General features: G+C 41.6%; 2 protein-coding genes across 2 annotated transcripts; one reads left to right on the top strand and one right to left on the bottom strand.

Annotated features, from left to right (window-relative positions):
- LOC115674018 (ATP-dependent Clp protease proteolytic subunit 3, chloroplastic) lies at nt 1–3,907 on the bottom strand. Its single transcript, XM_030596322.2, has 5 exons — nt 3,505–3,907; nt 3,067–3,181; nt 1,059–1,234; nt 641–736; nt 1–534 (listed from the first exon to the last, which is right to left on the bottom strand). The coding sequence occupies exons 1-5, from the start codon at nt 3,826–3,828 to the stop codon at nt 241–243; spliced, it is 1,005 nt and encodes a 334-aa protein (XP_030452182.1). The 5' UTR covers nt 3,829–3,907; the 3' UTR covers nt 1–240.
- Nucleotides 3,908–5,142: 1,235 nt separating this feature from the next.
- On the top strand, nt 5,143–16,879 carry LOC115673947 (uncharacterized). The gene is made up of 5 exons (XM_056320185.1): nt 5,143–5,652; nt 7,267–7,923; nt 10,284–10,337; nt 13,870–14,382; nt 16,021–16,879. Exons 1-5 carry the CDS (start codon nt 5,182–5,184, stop codon nt 16,678–16,680), a joined length of 2,355 nt encoding a protein of 784 aa, XP_056176160.1. The 5' UTR covers nt 5,143–5,181; the 3' UTR covers nt 16,681–16,879.
- The last annotated feature ends 878 nt before the right edge of the window (nt 16,880–17,757 follow it).

Below are 17,757 nucleotides of genomic sequence, written 5' to 3'. Positions count from 1 at the left end.
TGTGTAAATGAATTTTTTCGCAGGCCGAATGCAAACCTGAAAAGCATCCTTCTTAGCTGCACATACAGATTAGATTGATGATGGCACCTATCCTGTTAGAGAACTCAAAAAAAGGAAATTATTTTCTAAATCAACTATTCTTCTTCTCATCACGAACCTCACAATTTGAGAGAAATCTGATTTTAGAGTTTCTTCCAAAAGAAAATATCACAGCTTGTGTCTAACATAGCAGCTTAACCCCTACACAGGTGTGGGTGATTCATTCTCTTGTGCTGTACCCCTATCATCATCATTTCCTCGTCCGCCGGTAAATCCATTCTCTAAAATCTTGTGCTCTGAGGGTAAATTTTTCCTGGCTTTCCTGCTGCCTTCAATTTTCCACAGATCCCATACCCGTGTTTTTGGCGGAGGCACCGAATCTCCAATTGGAGCAACCAGACCTGGCTTCCCATCATCAATGACTCCATCAACCAACCCATATTCCTTAGCTTCCCAAGCATTCATAAAATTGTCCCGGTCTGTATCCAATTCAACCTGCACATAGAAAGAGGAAAAAGAACATGATAATGGACTCTTGACCGATATCACAGGTGGCAGATACAAAGAAAATGCGAGTCCATAGATCTTTTTCATGTCCAACCTGCTCTTCAGGCTTCCCTGTGACTCTTGATAGTATTTTGTTAAGCTTAATCTTGTGGTACACCATCTCTCTTATCCGAATGCCCATGTCTGTGGCCTGTCATCACAAAGAAAGCTTAAACTCCTAATTAGGGGAAAAAGATTCCACTTTAGGCGTCGAACTGTGCAAATAATCCGCATCTCTGAACTTGAAAAGTAAAATCCAAATTCTAACCATGCAGAGGAGAGATGGGACGATCTAGGATATTGAATCAAGGTCCTACACAGCAAGTCCCTCCAATATATTTAGATATACAAGAACTTCTTACAAATGAGGTCAAGTGAAATGAACTACAACAACGCAAGCAAGCCTTGAAAGACATGAACAATGGCTTTAGCTTATATGGGATGATAAAAAACAAGTCCAAAATCAAACATACTTTGCCTCCAGCAGTTCCAAGTGGTTGATGGATCATCACTCGGGCATTTGGCATGCAGAATCTCTTGCCTTTTGAACCAGAAGCCAGGAGAAAGGCACCCATAGATGCGGCAAGCCCCAGGCAAATAGTTGAAACATCAGCTTTGCACAACTTCATTGCATCATATATTCCCATTCCTACATTGACAGTGAAGTTGAAGTACAAGGTTAAGCATTGAGAATGTTTTCAACTAGATTATAGAGCATATTACGCACAACCAATTGAAACACATAACATGGCAATATCTCCATTTGTTATCGAAAAATGACACAAGCACATCTATTCTACAACATCTACTGCCCCTTTTTCTTTTGATTTGTCCAAATCATATTTCAATGTTGTTCTTGTCTTCTACAAGGGACAATCCTGCTTAAATCGGACTGTCATCTAACTCCTTTATTTCTTTGGCAAGCCTCAAACTCCCCTATGATGATTAACCTGACCCCTTCATATGTAAAATTCTAATAACAACTTCTATGTTGCAGTTTAAATTTTAGAAGAAAATGAGTTCTCACCTTTCTAATGACAACTCCAGCATTACATTTTACTAGGAAAACATGTTTTCTACTCAATGACACCAGATAAAAGTGATTGTACTGCAACTCTGAAAAGGCACTTTCTCTGTCAATGTGCACTAACAGCTTGCTTAATGAAGAGTCATGGTTTACAAAAAATAAATAAAAATTAAGGGTCATGGCTATTAAAGTCCAGTGATGGAATAGCTATTCCAATGTTTGTCTCAAAAAGGAGGCAGGCTAGTAATTTCAGAAGGTATTTTATTCCTACAACTCTGCTAGTAATTTCAGAAGGTATTTTATTCATACAACTCTGAAGGGCACAGCTATTCCAGCCCAGACGAAAATAGCTAAACCACTTCTGTCCTTGAATGTCCTCAATTATTCACAGCATGAATATAGTTCCTCAAGGCATCATATATAAGTTTGTGTCTTTGCCCACCCATCTAGCACAACAGCTACCCCCTGCAACTCCATTATTCATGAAATATCTATATATCCATCCGGCATTTGAAATTTTTTTGTCTTTTGTTTTCTTCTGTTTTTAGTAACCATCCAGCACTTGAATTGCATCAATGCTGCACCTCCACTACTAATTACGCCTTAATCCAGCTGTCAACTGAGCTCAATCCACTCTGCTACTGAAGCTCCACAGCACTGATGCTTCTTTCTGCCCGTCCAAGCGCTCAACTCACTCCACACTTCCAGCTCCAACCGACATTGACATCAACGCCTTATCCTACTTTCTTCCTGGTTAACTCAATTTTACCCTTGTAGAGCACCCAAACAACTTCAAAGAACAACCAGAGGAAGATGCCATTGACACAGTTCACTAGAGCAATAATTCAGGTTTTGTTGCACTTTTTGGGCTTTCAAACTGGAGACTCCTGTTCATAGCATTTCAAAGGTCCTTTGTTAACATGTAATTTTTGTGATTTCGCGCTACTATGGTGATAATGACTATTGCATGGACAAGTGATTGCAAATGGCAGCAAAATCCATTGCACAACGCCTTTTTAAAATAAGTTTCGACACAAATATTGTACCCACTCTAGCATGCTAGAACTACAATGGCAATTTTCCTTAATTCTTCCTAGATCATTCCACAATCTATTATTATTAAACCACTGAGAGGAGTACAATTACATGTCAGCTATCCATTTCCTGAACCAAAGTAGGTCGCAACTTTTCCATTCTTACTCCTACTCTACAGTCTATTGTAATCCTTCAGAATAGCCACTCCATCCTGCAAAACCACCTGTAAACCATCACATTACAAGCCTACAATGCAGATGAGCAACCTCCAAACTGTACTCCTACCATCACATGGAAAACCTTTTAATATCCCCATTGAAGAAACTACTACTCTATAAGCAGTAAGCACCGGCAAATTCGAACAAGAAAGATACTTCTTTTAACAGTATTAAGCTCCAGACTATAAATCTCAAACTCACCGGCGGTAACAGAGCCACCAGGAGAATTGATAAATAATTTGATGTCCTTGGTGGGATCCTCGGCATCTAGAAACAAGAGCTGGCTTATTATGAAATCCGCCGTCACATCATCAACCTGTCAAAAAAGGCATTCACAACGAATTCAGATTTCCATCTCCAAATGCACTCAAAAAGTAATCTTTCCGACCGCCTTGTTTTGGAGCTCTCAAGATGTTTTAATTCAAGTAGATCTTAAGCTTCTTCCCCAATCGCTAGTTTCAAACATTTCACACTTTCACCACACGGTGTCGCCATTCCCAACCTATCAATCAAGTCCTCCATAACCCGAAAGCTCGAAGCTCGTACTCACATCGAAACCAGAGAAGCTAAGGTTCCAGCATGCTGAAATTACAGGCACCAATCAATTCGACGACAAGAGAGAGAGAGAGAGAGAGAGACCTGGGAACCCAAGAAGATGATCCTCTGGCGGAGAAGCATGTTGGTGGTGTCGAGCTCCTCGAACTTGGGCAACCAAGGGGCCGTCGGAGCGACGGAAGAGATGGACAAGCCGCCGCCGCCGCCGCCGTTGACGTCCCAATTGCTCGACAGCGTCGGCCTCGCCGCCGACAAGGAGTGGCCGCCGCTCTTCACCGCTCTGACCGCACACCTCCCGCTCCTCCTCCGGCAGCCGCCGCCGCCGGCGCAACCGCGGTGGCCGCCGGAGCCAGGGATCGGAACCTGAAGCCTCGTCTGCGCGACGGAGCACGCCAAAGCCCCCTCCATCGATTCGCTTCGCCGCACGAGTTGCCCTCCTCTCTCCCTACCGAGGCTCTTCGTCAATCGTGAAAAGCTTCAGATGGACTTCCCGTTCGACAAAGAAGACGATGCGAGCCGGTTCAACCCAGGAACCGGTCCGTTCGAACCGAGCCGGATAGTGCGGTTCGATTCTGCTCGGGCGGGTTCGGCATTTTGCTGCTCCACGGTGCATCTGGACTGGGCTGACCGATCGATCACACTTTCCCGAAAATCATTTGCCTATTCCCGATTCGCCATTTAATTAGTTACCAGTTAATTGGTGATAATTTGACCCAAAAAAAAAATTTGATGGTAATAACTAGCAGGACAAGGATAAGTTTTCCAATATAGCAAAAGGGTTTTTGGCTCGGGCGGGTTCGACATTTTATTGCTCCACGGTGCATCTGGACCGGGTCGACTGACCGATCCCACTTTCCGAAAATCATTTACCTATTCTTGATTCGTCATTTAATTAGTTACCAGTTAATTGATGGTAATAATTAGTAGGATAAAGATAAGCTTTCCAATACATTAAAAGGGTTTTTGGCTTGGGCGAGTTTGGCATTTTATTGCTCCATGGTACATTTGAATTGGGTCGACCGACCAATCCCACCTTCCAAAAATCATTTTCCTATTCCCGATTCGCCATTTAATTAGTTACTAGTTAATTGGTGGTAATAACTAGCTAAGGATAAGCTTTCCAATACATCAAAAGGGTATTTTTGGCTCGGGCGGGTTCGACATTTTGTTGCTCCACGATGCATTTGGACCGGGTTGACCGATCGATGCCACTTTTCGAATTCCCAATTTGCCATTTAATTAGTTACCAGGTAATTGGTGGTAATAATCGGCAGGATAAGGATAAGCTTTCCAATACATCAAGAGGGTGTTTGCCTCGGTATTTCGATATTTCTTATCCATCACTTGTTTTTTTACGGTGATATTCGCCCGTGCTTGGAAAATTAATGACGAAAAAAGCCGTCTTCAGCAGGACAAATGGATCATTCGTGCGATTCAGATTCAGAATCCGCATTAATTATAAGTACCAAGGTTATTACCGGACGCCCGACAAATAATCATGAAAACCTTTCGAAAAATAGATCGATGTCCAACTCTCGAGCAAATCCAAATTTTAGGATAATGCCCTAAAATCGAAGATGAAAATGAAATGAAATGAAAAACTTTTGGGGGAATTATTTTCCCTCGCATCGTATAAGCCGGTGTACCTAGACTCTATACTGATGTATCCTGAGTAGTCGTACGTATATAAATACGAGCCTCGCACGTAGGCCTAACAAGTCGGAACGGGAGATACTACTACTACTACACCAGGGGGCAGTGATGGCGGGGTTCTCAGTGGAGGGAGAGGACGAGCAGGAGGTGGAGGAGGTGCCCGGCGGCTCCGTGCTCGGCAGGCGGCGCCGCCCACCTTCCTCCGACCACCCGTCGGAGCAGGGAGAAGGCAGCCGGAGCCGACGCCGGCGCCTGCCCGTCAAGGATGAAGAGGGTGGCGGAGAAGGAGAAGAGGAGGAGGAGGAGGAGGAGGAGGAGGACGACGACGACGACGACGACGACGGGGAGTCGGACAGCGATGGGGGAGACGAGCTGAACCTGAGCGAGGAAGAATCGGAAGAGCAGGGTGGGGACCGATCGGTGTCCACGGAAGGGTGCGGGGACGACGCCTCGTACGGTCGTGGCGGGTCCTCCCCTCCGTACGGCCGGACGGGCGGGCCGCTGGAGTTCACTCTCGAGGACCCGGATGTGCTCGACTGCCCCGTCTGTCTCGAGCCCTTGTCGCTCCCGGTTTTTCAGGTTCCATTTTCCTTTCGACCCGGGTTTTTCCATTTCTTTGTGGATTGCTTGTTGGTGATTCGATTGTGGGTTGTTGCTGGGCATGCATGGATTGAATGAGGGAGAGTAGAGTTGCAGGGTTTGGACGAAAAGCTCGCAACTTGCTGATGAATTTCGAGTCTTACGTGCCTAGTTGGTGGGGGGTCGTGAGTCAACTTTTTTTTATTGAGCTGCTCGATTAGTATTAGTCTCTGCATGTTAATTGAAGGCAGAGTAAGGCCTCTGTTGGGATGCCCTTTTTTGCTTCATTTCTGATCGACATACGCTTTTCTTGGCGGCCTCAATCAATTCGATTTCAGTAACTTGATCGTTGACAAAAGCCGTGTGGTTGGCACGAGACATGACCAGATTGTGCCGGCATCTCTGGGTTGTGCTGGTAGTAGTTAACCTCATTGAGCAATGTTGAATCAGTGTTGACTTTATTCGTTGAGTCATGTTAGAATTATCACGAGCGGAAGTGCTTTTTGGTGCCCTCAGGGGATCCCAAAGTTGGAAGTCAGTGTCGTGATTAATGTAGAATTCTGGGCGCAAACGGTAACAAGCTAGTGATTCAGATGGAAGTAGGCAATCACTCTTTAGGGTCTTAATGAAACAGAGTGTATATTCTTTGACCGATATGTATCTGAGAGTCGGTTGGCGTAGATTTATGTCATACGAAACGTATTCCTCTTTTGGTGCCGTCTTTTGAACCTTTCCACCTCGGACGTTGAGTAAAGTCGATTCACATAAAAGGTAAAACACATTTAGGATCGCGGATTTTGAAATGTCTGCATCTTTTAAAATCACCGACCATGAAATGTCTGCGTCAGTGATAAACCAAGGATGGTAGGTTAATCAGAATCCACCAATTAGCAATGCTACAGCTTGCTCTTCTCATCGACTCTTTTGGCCCTTCTTTTAATAAGTAATTAGTCCTGACAAGGAAGTCTGGACGAATTGGAAGTGTCTTTTAGTTTTGTATGTTTTTGTTTGGAGTGGGAGTATTCCTGAAATTCATGTTCAAAGCATGAATATCTCGCTAGATGGGGAGTTTTAGGGTTTAGTTTAGCCTGGATCATCTATCTGCCAACAGATAATTTTTGCTGAAAACTCTTTTGTCTCTAATCACTAAGCCTCACAGGAAGCTTGGTTCTTGATCAAAGAGAATTGAAGAAGGGTGTGCTACCCTCACTAACCTCAGTGTTTTCAGAAAAATAACAGGGTTTCATTATTGGGTTGTCTGGTTAGTACACTAGCTTTGTTGTATGGATAATATCTCTTTTCAGGATTAAACTAAAAATTGCATCTCTTTGTTGGGAGTAATATGATGTTCTGGCTTTGTCAGATGTTAAGGTTGACTGAACCTACTGTCGTGTTAATTATCGCAGTGGTAGGTGTTAATTTTTATCTCACCTTGGCTCTTATTTTAGCTTGTGCCACTTAATCTCATGTTTTTATTGTCACGAGTAAATTCTATGTACACGTACAACGTTTTTTCTGGATAAGATTTTGTATATACTGAACAAAGTGGCGTTCTTTGTGATAGCTGCTGTTATATGTATGAACTGATAATACTGTCTTCATATGGTGAAACAGTGTAATAATGGGCACGTAGTTTGCTCTACCTGCTGCAGAAAGATCAGGAACAAATGCCCGTCCTGCACTGTGCCTATCGGCTACATCAGATGCCGCGCCATGGAGAAGATCCTGGAGTCTATCCAGATGGCATGTCCAAATGCAGAGTTTGGCTGCAATCAGAAGTTTGCTTACCACATGAAAAATGACCATGAGAAGACGTGTCCGTTCGCTCCTTGTTTGTGTCCCTTTTCAAGCTGCAACTATGTTGGCTCGTTTAGGATGTTAGTGAAGCACTTCAGCACCAAGCATGGGGCTTCTCCAACATCCTTCCGTTTCAACTTCAACACCTCTCTCCTGATGAACGCCGAGACGGAGGTCTGTTTGCTTAAAGAAGAGAGAGAAGGTGTTCTCTTTGTCTTGAAAAAGGAAACTGTGAACCTGGGCAGCAAGATCAAGATCAGTTGCATTGGCCCCTTGCCAAAGGCGGCTTATTTGTACGACGTAGTCGCAAATTCTCGGGAAACCTCTCTCAGGCTTCGCACTTGCACCAAGAGCGTTCCAGACTTCGAATTTAATCCTAATCTGGAGCCCTACCTTTTGGTGCCAAGAGGGTACGTCGATGATTTCTTGGGCCTCAAGTTTGAATTGTGCATTTGGCGTAGCGGAGCAATACATTAATGCCGATGATACTTTCACTTTCGTTCTTTTTTTTTTCTTCTTTTTTGGTCAAACTCTTTCGTTCTTTCATGTTTTTTTCCTTTTACTGATATGTCGTTGATTCATTAGTTGGACCTTTTACTGTCAATAATCAACTGAACAAGTGTCATTTTGCTTCAAATCCTTCACCCCCAAGACATTTCTTGATGAACTTATGAATTGTATTAAGAAGAATGATCAGTTGAATTGGACAGATTGTTTGGTCACTTTCTTAAGAGAGATTTATGGGTATCTAGACCATCCACACGATGCAAATAAATTGTTGCTTGCGAAGTGTTATCAAATACGTCACGTTTGGCATTTGTTGTTTTAAATTGGCAGTGATGGAAATAACATTGCGGTCGGTGTTCCGTCATATCGGATGTTCTGTGATCGAACCATAGTGATCTCCATTCCTTATAATGAGTTCGCATCTTTATTAAGGATCTTGAAACATCCGAAAGTTTGTCACAAAAATAACCATATTCGTCACCCACCAATTTTGTCTACTTAATAAGACAAAGTAGACAAAGGGCGTTCTACTTCTACTCATTTATTAAGAGTGCCAAAACTGACTTAGCAAACATTGTGAGAACTCTCCGATAAAAAAAAAAATAAGTCGCGAGAACTCCAGGAAATAATTGTAATAAATAGGTCTCAACTAGTCTATTTCTCTTTAAGTCAAGTCCATCCCATCTCATTTGTCTTCTTCTTCATCGGCACCTTGAGTAGCGGACAAAACAAGAAACCGTTTTGCAATGTGGGTAAGTGTTCGAACATGTTATTCGTCTAATCGGAGAATCATCAAAGTTAGGATTTGAAATTCGAAGTTTTGTCAATTCTGTATTGTTCCGTCCGATTGAGGGTTGTTGGGCTACACACAAGGAGTCTATAAAAAGAGGCACAAGGAAGGAAATCAGCAGGCTTATTTCTACCCTTCAGATTCCCCGACACTCTAGCTCTTCCCTCTCTTGTTCTCTAGCTCTCTAGCTTAGTTTCCTCTCTTCCTCCCCCTTTGCTCACCTCTTCCGAAAACCTCCATCTCGTATCTTCCCCATTTTCTTCTTCTTGTTCTTACCTCTTCACTTGTAACTCCCCATCATAGCTACATCACTTGTATCACTTCAATCACCTGCTTTGTATCACAAGATCACTTCGAAATCACCTACTTGTATCGCAATATCACTTCGATTTGCATCACAATATCACTTCGATTTATATCATCCGATCACTTGTGAGTTCTTCATCTAATGAAGAGATTACCTACCAATCCATGGTTGGCTTGATCATTTTATAATTTTAGTTATTTTTCTTGAATATATTTCCCTCGTGAAGTTGACTACTGCCCTTGTGGATGATCACATTGTAATTACTTTATAATTTCTGTTACTTGTCTTGAATATCAGTAGGATCTCCCACGCGAAGCGGACTACCACCCTTGTGGATGATCAAATTGTAATTAATTTTCTTTATTAAGTAAGATCTCACTCATGAGCAGACCACCACCTTTGTGAATGATCACATTTTAATTAATTGTGTTTATTTACTTGCATTGGGACTTCCGTCGCGAGCCAAATACCGCCCTTGTGGAATGTCACATTATCTTTAGATTACCGTTCTTATGGATGGTTTTAACCTTCTGCGTTATATTACTTTTCATTCTATATATTACCTTTGCATTACATATGATTTTTCATGCTTGCGATTTTAATTAGCTTTATATTATTTGTAAGTATACAATGTATTATTTTAACCATGGGAATTACAACAAGATTCATAGGTTACTTTGATTACATTTTAGATATTTACGTAACTAAACTTTTTCATACTTATTTTAATAATCACAAACGTAGATGTCTAGATTAAAATCACTTATAAACCAATAATCTATAAATTAATTGAACACTTTTTAGTTTATTTATATATAAATGAAAGTATTGGGTATTGTGAATCTATAGCTTTTTACGGATCTCGATTTAAGCTTGTGGTTTGCCCAGAACAAAATTTTGAAGTTTGCTATATATGCTGGACAAATTGCGAATTTCTTTGGTGTTCGGCTAGTTTTTGGGTTTATCTAGTTAAGGGTTTTGTACTACGTAAAAAGAGCTTCCTATGGACTATAAATTTATTTGAAATAATGTTCAGTAGATGAAATTATGGCTTGAACAAGATCGTCACGTGAGCTACGCATAGCGGACAACAATGGTTATCCACTGTGGGCGAGCTTGCCATTGGTGTGTAAGTGTCGTTTTACCGACAAATAAACGTAGTTTTGTTAAGTCGTTCGCTAGAATATAGGTTTACTCAATTTTTGATACCGTTTTTCGATTAATTGTTAGGTATTCGAGCGCATTGGCTTGAGTAACCACCTCTATATTTTTCAGCCTTTTCAGGTAAATGGTATTATTTTTTCTTTGATTTTGTAAACTCATGTTTCGAAAATAATATGCTATAAATATGTTGTGAGATAAGAGTATTTTGGTTGTATAAAAATGAATCGAGCATTTACTACCGTTTTGTCTATTTGATATGGAAAATTATCTTTTGATTACGGTTTGAGCTTATTAAATGTAAATGAGTTTAAGAAACCTTTTGAAAAAGACTCATGAGAAGTTCGTAACTTTGAATATAATTTTTTAATGGTTATATACAAATTTGTGAAATGGTTTATGAAATGGATTCTAAACTGGTTTGAGAAATGTTTTGCAATATATGAAATGGTTTCTGGATTTGGCTTTATGGATTGTGAAAAATATTATTGTGGTAAGTACTCATTCTTAGTGTCTCTCTCAACTCATTAGGGGTTGTGGGTATGCACATACTAGTCTAGAATATCATTGTGGGCAGAGCCACCGGTTTATAATAGGTGGAGACCTTGTCAATGAGGGAATCTTGATCCTTGTCACGGGGCGTTATCCACGATCATGGTTAAATTTCTGGACACGAAATTGGCCAATGAAATGGATCATTGGCATGTGTTTTCGATGATATTGATCAATGGACTGAACTATTGGTTTTTCCTTCGATATTATTGATTGAAATGAATATTTCTATTGTGAAAATGTTATGTTAAAGTAGTGCATAAAGTATTTTGATATTGAAGTTTGTTATATGCTTGAATTGGGTTAAATGAGTTATGGTTTGGTTTTGTAATTGTGTATAGTGGATGCTCGATCTACTTAGAAGAAATGTATTACTCACTGAGCTATGCTCATTCCTCTCATTTTACTTGCTTTTCGGGTTCATCAGTGAGCTGTAAGCAAGGCATTGGCGTTTCGGTATCTTGAGAAGACTTTTGATGGTGGGAACTTTTCGTATGAGTTGTGCATAGCTGTAGAGCTTTTGAGTTAGTTTTTTTTTTGTTGGAGATGTGTATATAGTCTTTTGATGGTTTACAGTGAACTCTACTATTATAATCAAATAACTTTTTTATCATGCACAAATATATGTATATATTTTGATATCAGGATGAGTTTTGGTTATGTTTAGGATGCGCCCTTTGGTGAAAGGACAACCGTGACATTCCTTATTCTTGATGAGTTAGGGGTATAATAATAATAATAATAATAATAATAATAATAATAATAGAACAAGTAGAACTGAAATTAGCAGAGTCTACTGTAAGTAATATAAGGAAATAGAAAACTTATGCAATTCCACGTAAAAGTAGAAAAAGAGATAATTGTTGCATACCTATGCTTCACATTGAAGTAAAGAAAAACATAGTTTATTTCCCTCAATACAAGCCCTGTTCTTCAGGTTCAATCTTCTTTCAACAGGTTTTTCAGTCTTTGTCGATTGCTTGTTGGTAATTCGATTGCGGTTGTTGCTAGGCATGAATTGAATGAGTGAGAGTAGAACTGCACATTTTGTATGAGAAGATCTCATGTTTATGATGAAGTCTTTCGTACCTAATTGGGGGTTGCGAATGAAATCGAGCTGCTCAATTGATATTAGTCTCTGTAATGTAAAGTGAAAGGGGATGCCCTTTTTCCCGTCATTTCTAGTCAAAGTATGTTTTCTTCTTGGCCTCATCAATTCGATGTTAGCAACTTGACCATTCGAAAGCAGTGTGCTTGGCCTGTGACAATAACTCTGGTATGTGCTGAAATTAGTTACCCTTATTGAGCAAATAAGGGCTTGAAGTAGTCATGGCAATTTCAAATAAGTGCCTGAACTTGCAGTCCGACTAAATATTTTGGCTAGTGAAGGGCATTTTCGCGCAAAGATAATTTTAACCTAAATTTTAGTTAAATTTGATTAAAACTTAAGAAATCAATTTTTTAAAAAAGAAAAAAAATGCAAGTGAACCCTCCCGCCTATGACCGCCGCCCCATTGCCAGTGGGGCATTGGTCATGGTCATCGAGGGCTAGTGAACTTCGCCAACCAGAGGCAAGGGCCAGCAGGCCATTGTTAGAACTAGGAAAGGGCTGCGACCCTCTCCTCAATTTGGGTGAGGGACATCGGCTCTTGTTACCATCTAGGGGAGGGCTGTGGCTAAACATGGGTAAGGGCTGATTTGGGATAGGATTGGGCTACGGTCGCTGGCCCTTGTTAACGCGCTGGCGACCCCTCCGGCCATGGCCGACACCTCCCCAGTGATGAGGTGGCGGCTACAGGTGGGAGGCCTGGCCTCAGCCTCTCGCCTAGTTTTTTTTTTTTTTTGCGAGTGTTTTTGAAGTCTTTATTCGTTTCGCAGAAGATGTGATATTTCTAGAAAATGTTTTCCAATAAGCTATTTGCTAGGAAAATGACAATTTTTTGGTGTTTGGCTGAAATATGAAGAAGACCTGAAAATTATTTTTTGCTATTTGGTATGAAAATTTTGATTTTATTTTCCTCCATGTATTGGTTTTTTTAATCATTTTTAATTATTATTTTTTTCTTTCTCTTTTTCCTTCTTCATCGCCAATGATTGGCCATAGGCGAGCTCGAGTCTCGCCATAGGCCAATGAGGCCTGAGCTTGCTAGATTTTGGCGAGCCAAGCCAAGTCGAGCCTCGCTAGTCCACCTTGCCAAATTCGGCGAGGTTGAGCTCCCCAGATTGTGAATCGCGAGGCCTTGAGTTCATCGGCCTCGGGCGAGCTTGTTGTGACTCTGTGGTCCATTGCCAACCGGTTGTCGCCGTCACTATGGTATGCAACCGGCCAAGGAAGAAGGAAAAAGAAAAGGATGGAAAAGAAAGAAAGCAAGAAAAAGAAAAAAAAAAGAAAAAGGAAAAGAAAAATATTTAAAATATTGTTTTTTTAAAGAAAAAAATAAAAAATAATAATTAAAAGGAGTGCATAGACGATGACGTTTTAGCGGAAATCATTTTCCTCTATTTTAGAAGAATTTTTTTCCATGATTGCAAACATTTTCCATGGTGTATTTGAACCGAGGCATCCGACCGATCCTCCTTTTTGAAAATTGCCTATTCCCGATTCACCATTTAATAAATTACAAAGTTAATATGTAATAATAACTAGTAGCATAAACTTTCAAATACATTAAGAGGGTTTCTACCGCGATAGTTTGATATTTCTTGTCCCTTATGTTTTTTACGATGATTTGATACAGTGGGAAAATAAATGGCAAGAATAAATCAGTATCTAAACATCTGCACAAGAGCATCACCGCTCAAAGTCAAAACGAAATACTCCCGTATTTAGAAACTTAATGGTGAAAAGTTTACAATCCAAAACTAGCATTAATTACATGCATTGAGGTTATTATCGAACGTCGATAAAAATTATGAAACCTTTCGAAAAATAGATTAATTTTTATCTCTTGAGCAAATCAATTTTTAACATAATGTCCTGAAATTAAAGATGAAATGAAATGAAATAAAAAAAATCTTCGGGAAATTACTTTCCCTCGCATCGTATAAGCCAATGTACGTAGACCATACTGATGTATCCTGCGCAGCCGTACGCGTATAAATACTAGCCTCGCACGTTGGCCTAACAAATCGGAAGGGGGAGATACTACAACACCAGAAGGCAGTGATGGCGAGATTCTCGGTGGAGGGAGAGGACGATGAGGAGGAGGAGGAGGGGGTACCCGGCGGCGGCGGCTCCGTGCTCGGCAGGCGGCGCCGCCCACCTTCCTTCAGCCACCCGTCGGAGGAAGGTGAAGGCAGCCGGAGCCGGAGCCGGAGCCGGAGCCGGCGCCGGCCCGTCAAGGAAGAAGAGGGTGGCGGAGAAGAAGAGGGGGAGGACGACCGGGATTCGGACAGTGAAGGGGGGGACGAGTCGAACCGGAGCGAGGGAGGATCGGAAGAGCGGGATGGAGACCGATCGGTGTCCACGGAACGGCACGGGGACGGGGCCTCGTACGGTCGTGGTCGGTCCCCTTCGTATGGCCGGACGGTTGGGCCGCTGGAGGTCACTCTCGAGGACCCAGATGTGCTTGACTGCGCCGTCTGTCTCGAGCCCCTGTCGATCCCGGTTTTTCAGGTTCCAATTTTCTTTTGACCGGGTTTTTTCATTTCTCTGTCGACTGCTTGTTGGTGATTCGATTGTGGGTTGTTGCTGGGCATGCATGAATTGAATGAGGGAGAGTAGAATTGCGGGTTTTGGACGAAAAGCTCGCGTCTTGCTGATGAATTTCGAGTCTTTCGTGGCTATTCGGGGGTTGTGAGTGAAGTTTTTTGTTATGGGTCAAATTGTTTGTGAAACTGAGCTGCTCAATCAGTATTAGTCTCTGCATGTTAATTGAAGGCAGAGTAAGGCCTCTGTTGGGATGCCCTTTTTTTTGCTTCCTTTCTGGTCGATATACGTTTTTCTTGGCGGCCTCAATCAATTCGATTTCAGTAACTTGATCGTTGACAAAAGCCGTGTGGTTGGCACGAGACATGACCAGATTGTGCCGGCATCTCTGGGTTGTGCTGGTAGTAGTTAACCTTATTGAGCAATGTTGAATCAGTGTTGACTTTATTGGTTGAGTCGTGTTAGAATTGTCGCGATCGGAAGTGCTTTTTGGCGCCCTCAGGGGATCCCAAAGTTGGAAGTCGGTGTCGTGATTAATGTAGAATTCTGGGTGCAAATGGTAACAAGCTAGTGATTCGGATGGAAGTAGATAATCAATCTTTAGGGTCTTAATGAAACAGAGTGGATATTCGTTGACCGATATGTATCTGAGAGTCGGTTGGCTTAGATTTATGTCATACGAAACGTCTTCCTCTTTTGGTGCCATCTTTTGAACCTTTCCACCTGGGAAGTTGAGGAAAATTGGTTCACATAAAAGGTAAAACACATTTAGGATCACCGATTTTGAAATGTTTGCATCTTTTAAAATCACTGACCATGAAATGTCTGCGTCAGTGATAAACTGAGGATGGTAGCCTAATCAGAATCCACCAATTAGCCATGCTAATGCTTGCTCTTCTGGTTGACCATTTTGGCGCTTCTTTTATTATGTAATTAGCCCTGACAAGGAAGTCTGGACGTATTGGAAATGTCTTTTAGTTTTGTATGTTTTTGTTTGGAGTGGGAGTATTCCTGAAATTCATGTTCAAATTTTGAATATCTCGCTAGATGGGGACTTTCAGGGTTTAGTTTAGCCTCGATCATCTATCTGCCAACAGATAATTTTTTCTGAAAGGTCTTGGTCTTTTGTCTCTAATCACTGAGCCTCACAGGAAGCTTGGTTCTTGATCAAAGAGAATTGAAGAAGAGTGTCCTACTCTCACTGACCTCAGTGTTTTCAGAAAAATAACAGGGTTTCATTATTGGATTGTCTGGTTAGTACACTAGCCTTGTTGTGTGGATGATATCTCTTTTCAGGATTAAACTAAAAATTGCGTCTCTTTGTTGGGAGTACATACGATGTTCTGGCTTTGTCAGATGTTAAGGTTGACTGAACCTACTGTTGTGTTAATTGTCGCAGTGGTAGGTGTTAATTTTTTTTTTTCACCTTGGCTCTTATTTTAGCTTGTGCCACTTAATCTCATGTTTTTATTTTCGTGACTAAATTCCATGTACATGTACAACGTTTTTCAGGATAAGATGTATATACTGAACAAAGTGGCGTTCTTTGTGATAGTTGCTGTTATATGTATGAATTGATAATACTGTCTTCGCATGGTGAAACAGTGTGATAATGGGCACGTAGCTTGCTCTACCTGCTGCAGAAAGATCAGGAACAAATGCCCGTCCTGCTCTATGCCTATCGGCTACATCAGATGCCGCGCCATGGAGAAGATCCTGGAGTCTTTAAAGATGGCATGTCGAAATGCAGAGTTTGGCTGCAATCAGAAGTTTCCTTACCACATGAAAAGTGACCATGAGAAGACGTGTCCGTTCGCTCCTTGTTTGTGTCCCTTTTCAAGTTGCAACTACGTTGGCTCGTTTAGGATGTTAGTGAAGCACTTCAGCACCAAGCACAGGGCTTCTCCGACATCCTTCCGTTTCAACTTCAATACCTCTCTCTTGATGAATGCTGAGACGGAGGTCTGTTTGCTTAAAGAAGAGAGAGAAGGTGTTCTCTTTGTCTTGAAAAATGAAACCGTAGACCTGGGCAGCAAGATCAAGATCAGTTGCATTGGCCCCTTGCCAAAGGCGGCTTATAAGTACGACATAGTCGCAAATTCTCGGGAAAGCTCTCTCAAGCTCTGCACTTGCACCAAGAGCCTTCCAGACTTCGAATATAATCCGAATCTGGGGCCCTACCTTTTGGTGCCGAGAGGGTTCTACGATGATTTCTCGGGCCTCAAGTTTGAAGCGTGCATATGGCGTAGCGGGGCAATAGACTAAAGCCGTTGATATTTTCTCTTTCGTTCTTTCATTCTCTTTTATCTTTTTTTTGCCAAATATGCTGTTGATTCATCAGTAGGAACTTCACTTTGAATAATCGACTGAGTAAGTGTCATCTTGCTTCAAATCCTTCACCCAGAAGACATTTCTTGATGAACAGATGAATTGTTTTAAGAAGAATGATCAGTTGAATTGGGTAGATTGTTTGGTCACTTTCTTAGGAAAGATTTATGAGTATCTAGACCATCCACGTGGTGCATATTAATTGTCACTTGCGAAGTGTCATCAAATACGTCATAGTTGGCATTTGGTGATTTGGCTGAGTGACGGAAGTAACATCGCGGTCGGTATTCTGTCATATCGGATGTTCTGTGATCGAATTATTTAAGGCAGTGATCTCCATTCCTTGTAATGAGTTCCCAAAGATGATATTGAAACATCAGAAAGGTGGTCATACAAATAATCATATTCACCACCCGCCAATATTGTCTACTTAAGTCAATCATCTATACGAGCCCCATTCTTCAGGTTCAATTGATATTAGTCTCCGCAATGTAAAGCGAAAGCGGAGCAAGGTTTCTGCGGGGATGCCCTTTTTCCCGTCATTTTTGGTCAAAGTACATTTTCTTCTCGGCCTCATCGATTTGATGTTAGCAACCTGACCGTTGGCCGAAGATGTGCGCTTGGCCTGAGACAGGACTGAATTGTAGCGGCACTTCTGGTCTGTGCTGGAAGTGGTTAACCTTATCAAGCAATCTTGCATCGGTGTTAAATTGATCGGACACGAGTCACATTTAAATTGTCAGGATCGGAAGTGCTTTCGGTGCACTCAGGGTATCCCAAAGTTGGAAATTGATGTCGTGATCAATGTACGTTTCTGGGCACAAACGGTAACAAGCTAGTGATTTGGATGAAAGGTTGCAATCCATCTTTCCGGTCTCAATGAAACAGAGTGGATGTTCTTCGAGCGAGCCATATGCAGCTAAGAGCTGGTTGACTTAGATCAATGTTACATGAAACGCATTTCTCTACTGGTGCCATCTTTTGAAACCTCCTTCCACCTGGGAAATGGAGGAA

The sequence above is a fragment of the Syzygium oleosum genome, unplaced genomic scaffold (assembly GCF_021117445.2).
Source record: "Syzygium oleosum isolate NSW1041296 unplaced genomic scaffold, Sole_v2.1 Sole_v2.19, whole genome shotgun sequence".
In the NCBI taxonomy this organism is placed as follows: Eukaryota; Viridiplantae; Streptophyta; class Magnoliopsida; order Myrtales; family Myrtaceae; genus Syzygium; species Syzygium oleosum.
This window is presented reverse-complemented; position numbering and strand designations above follow the sequence as displayed.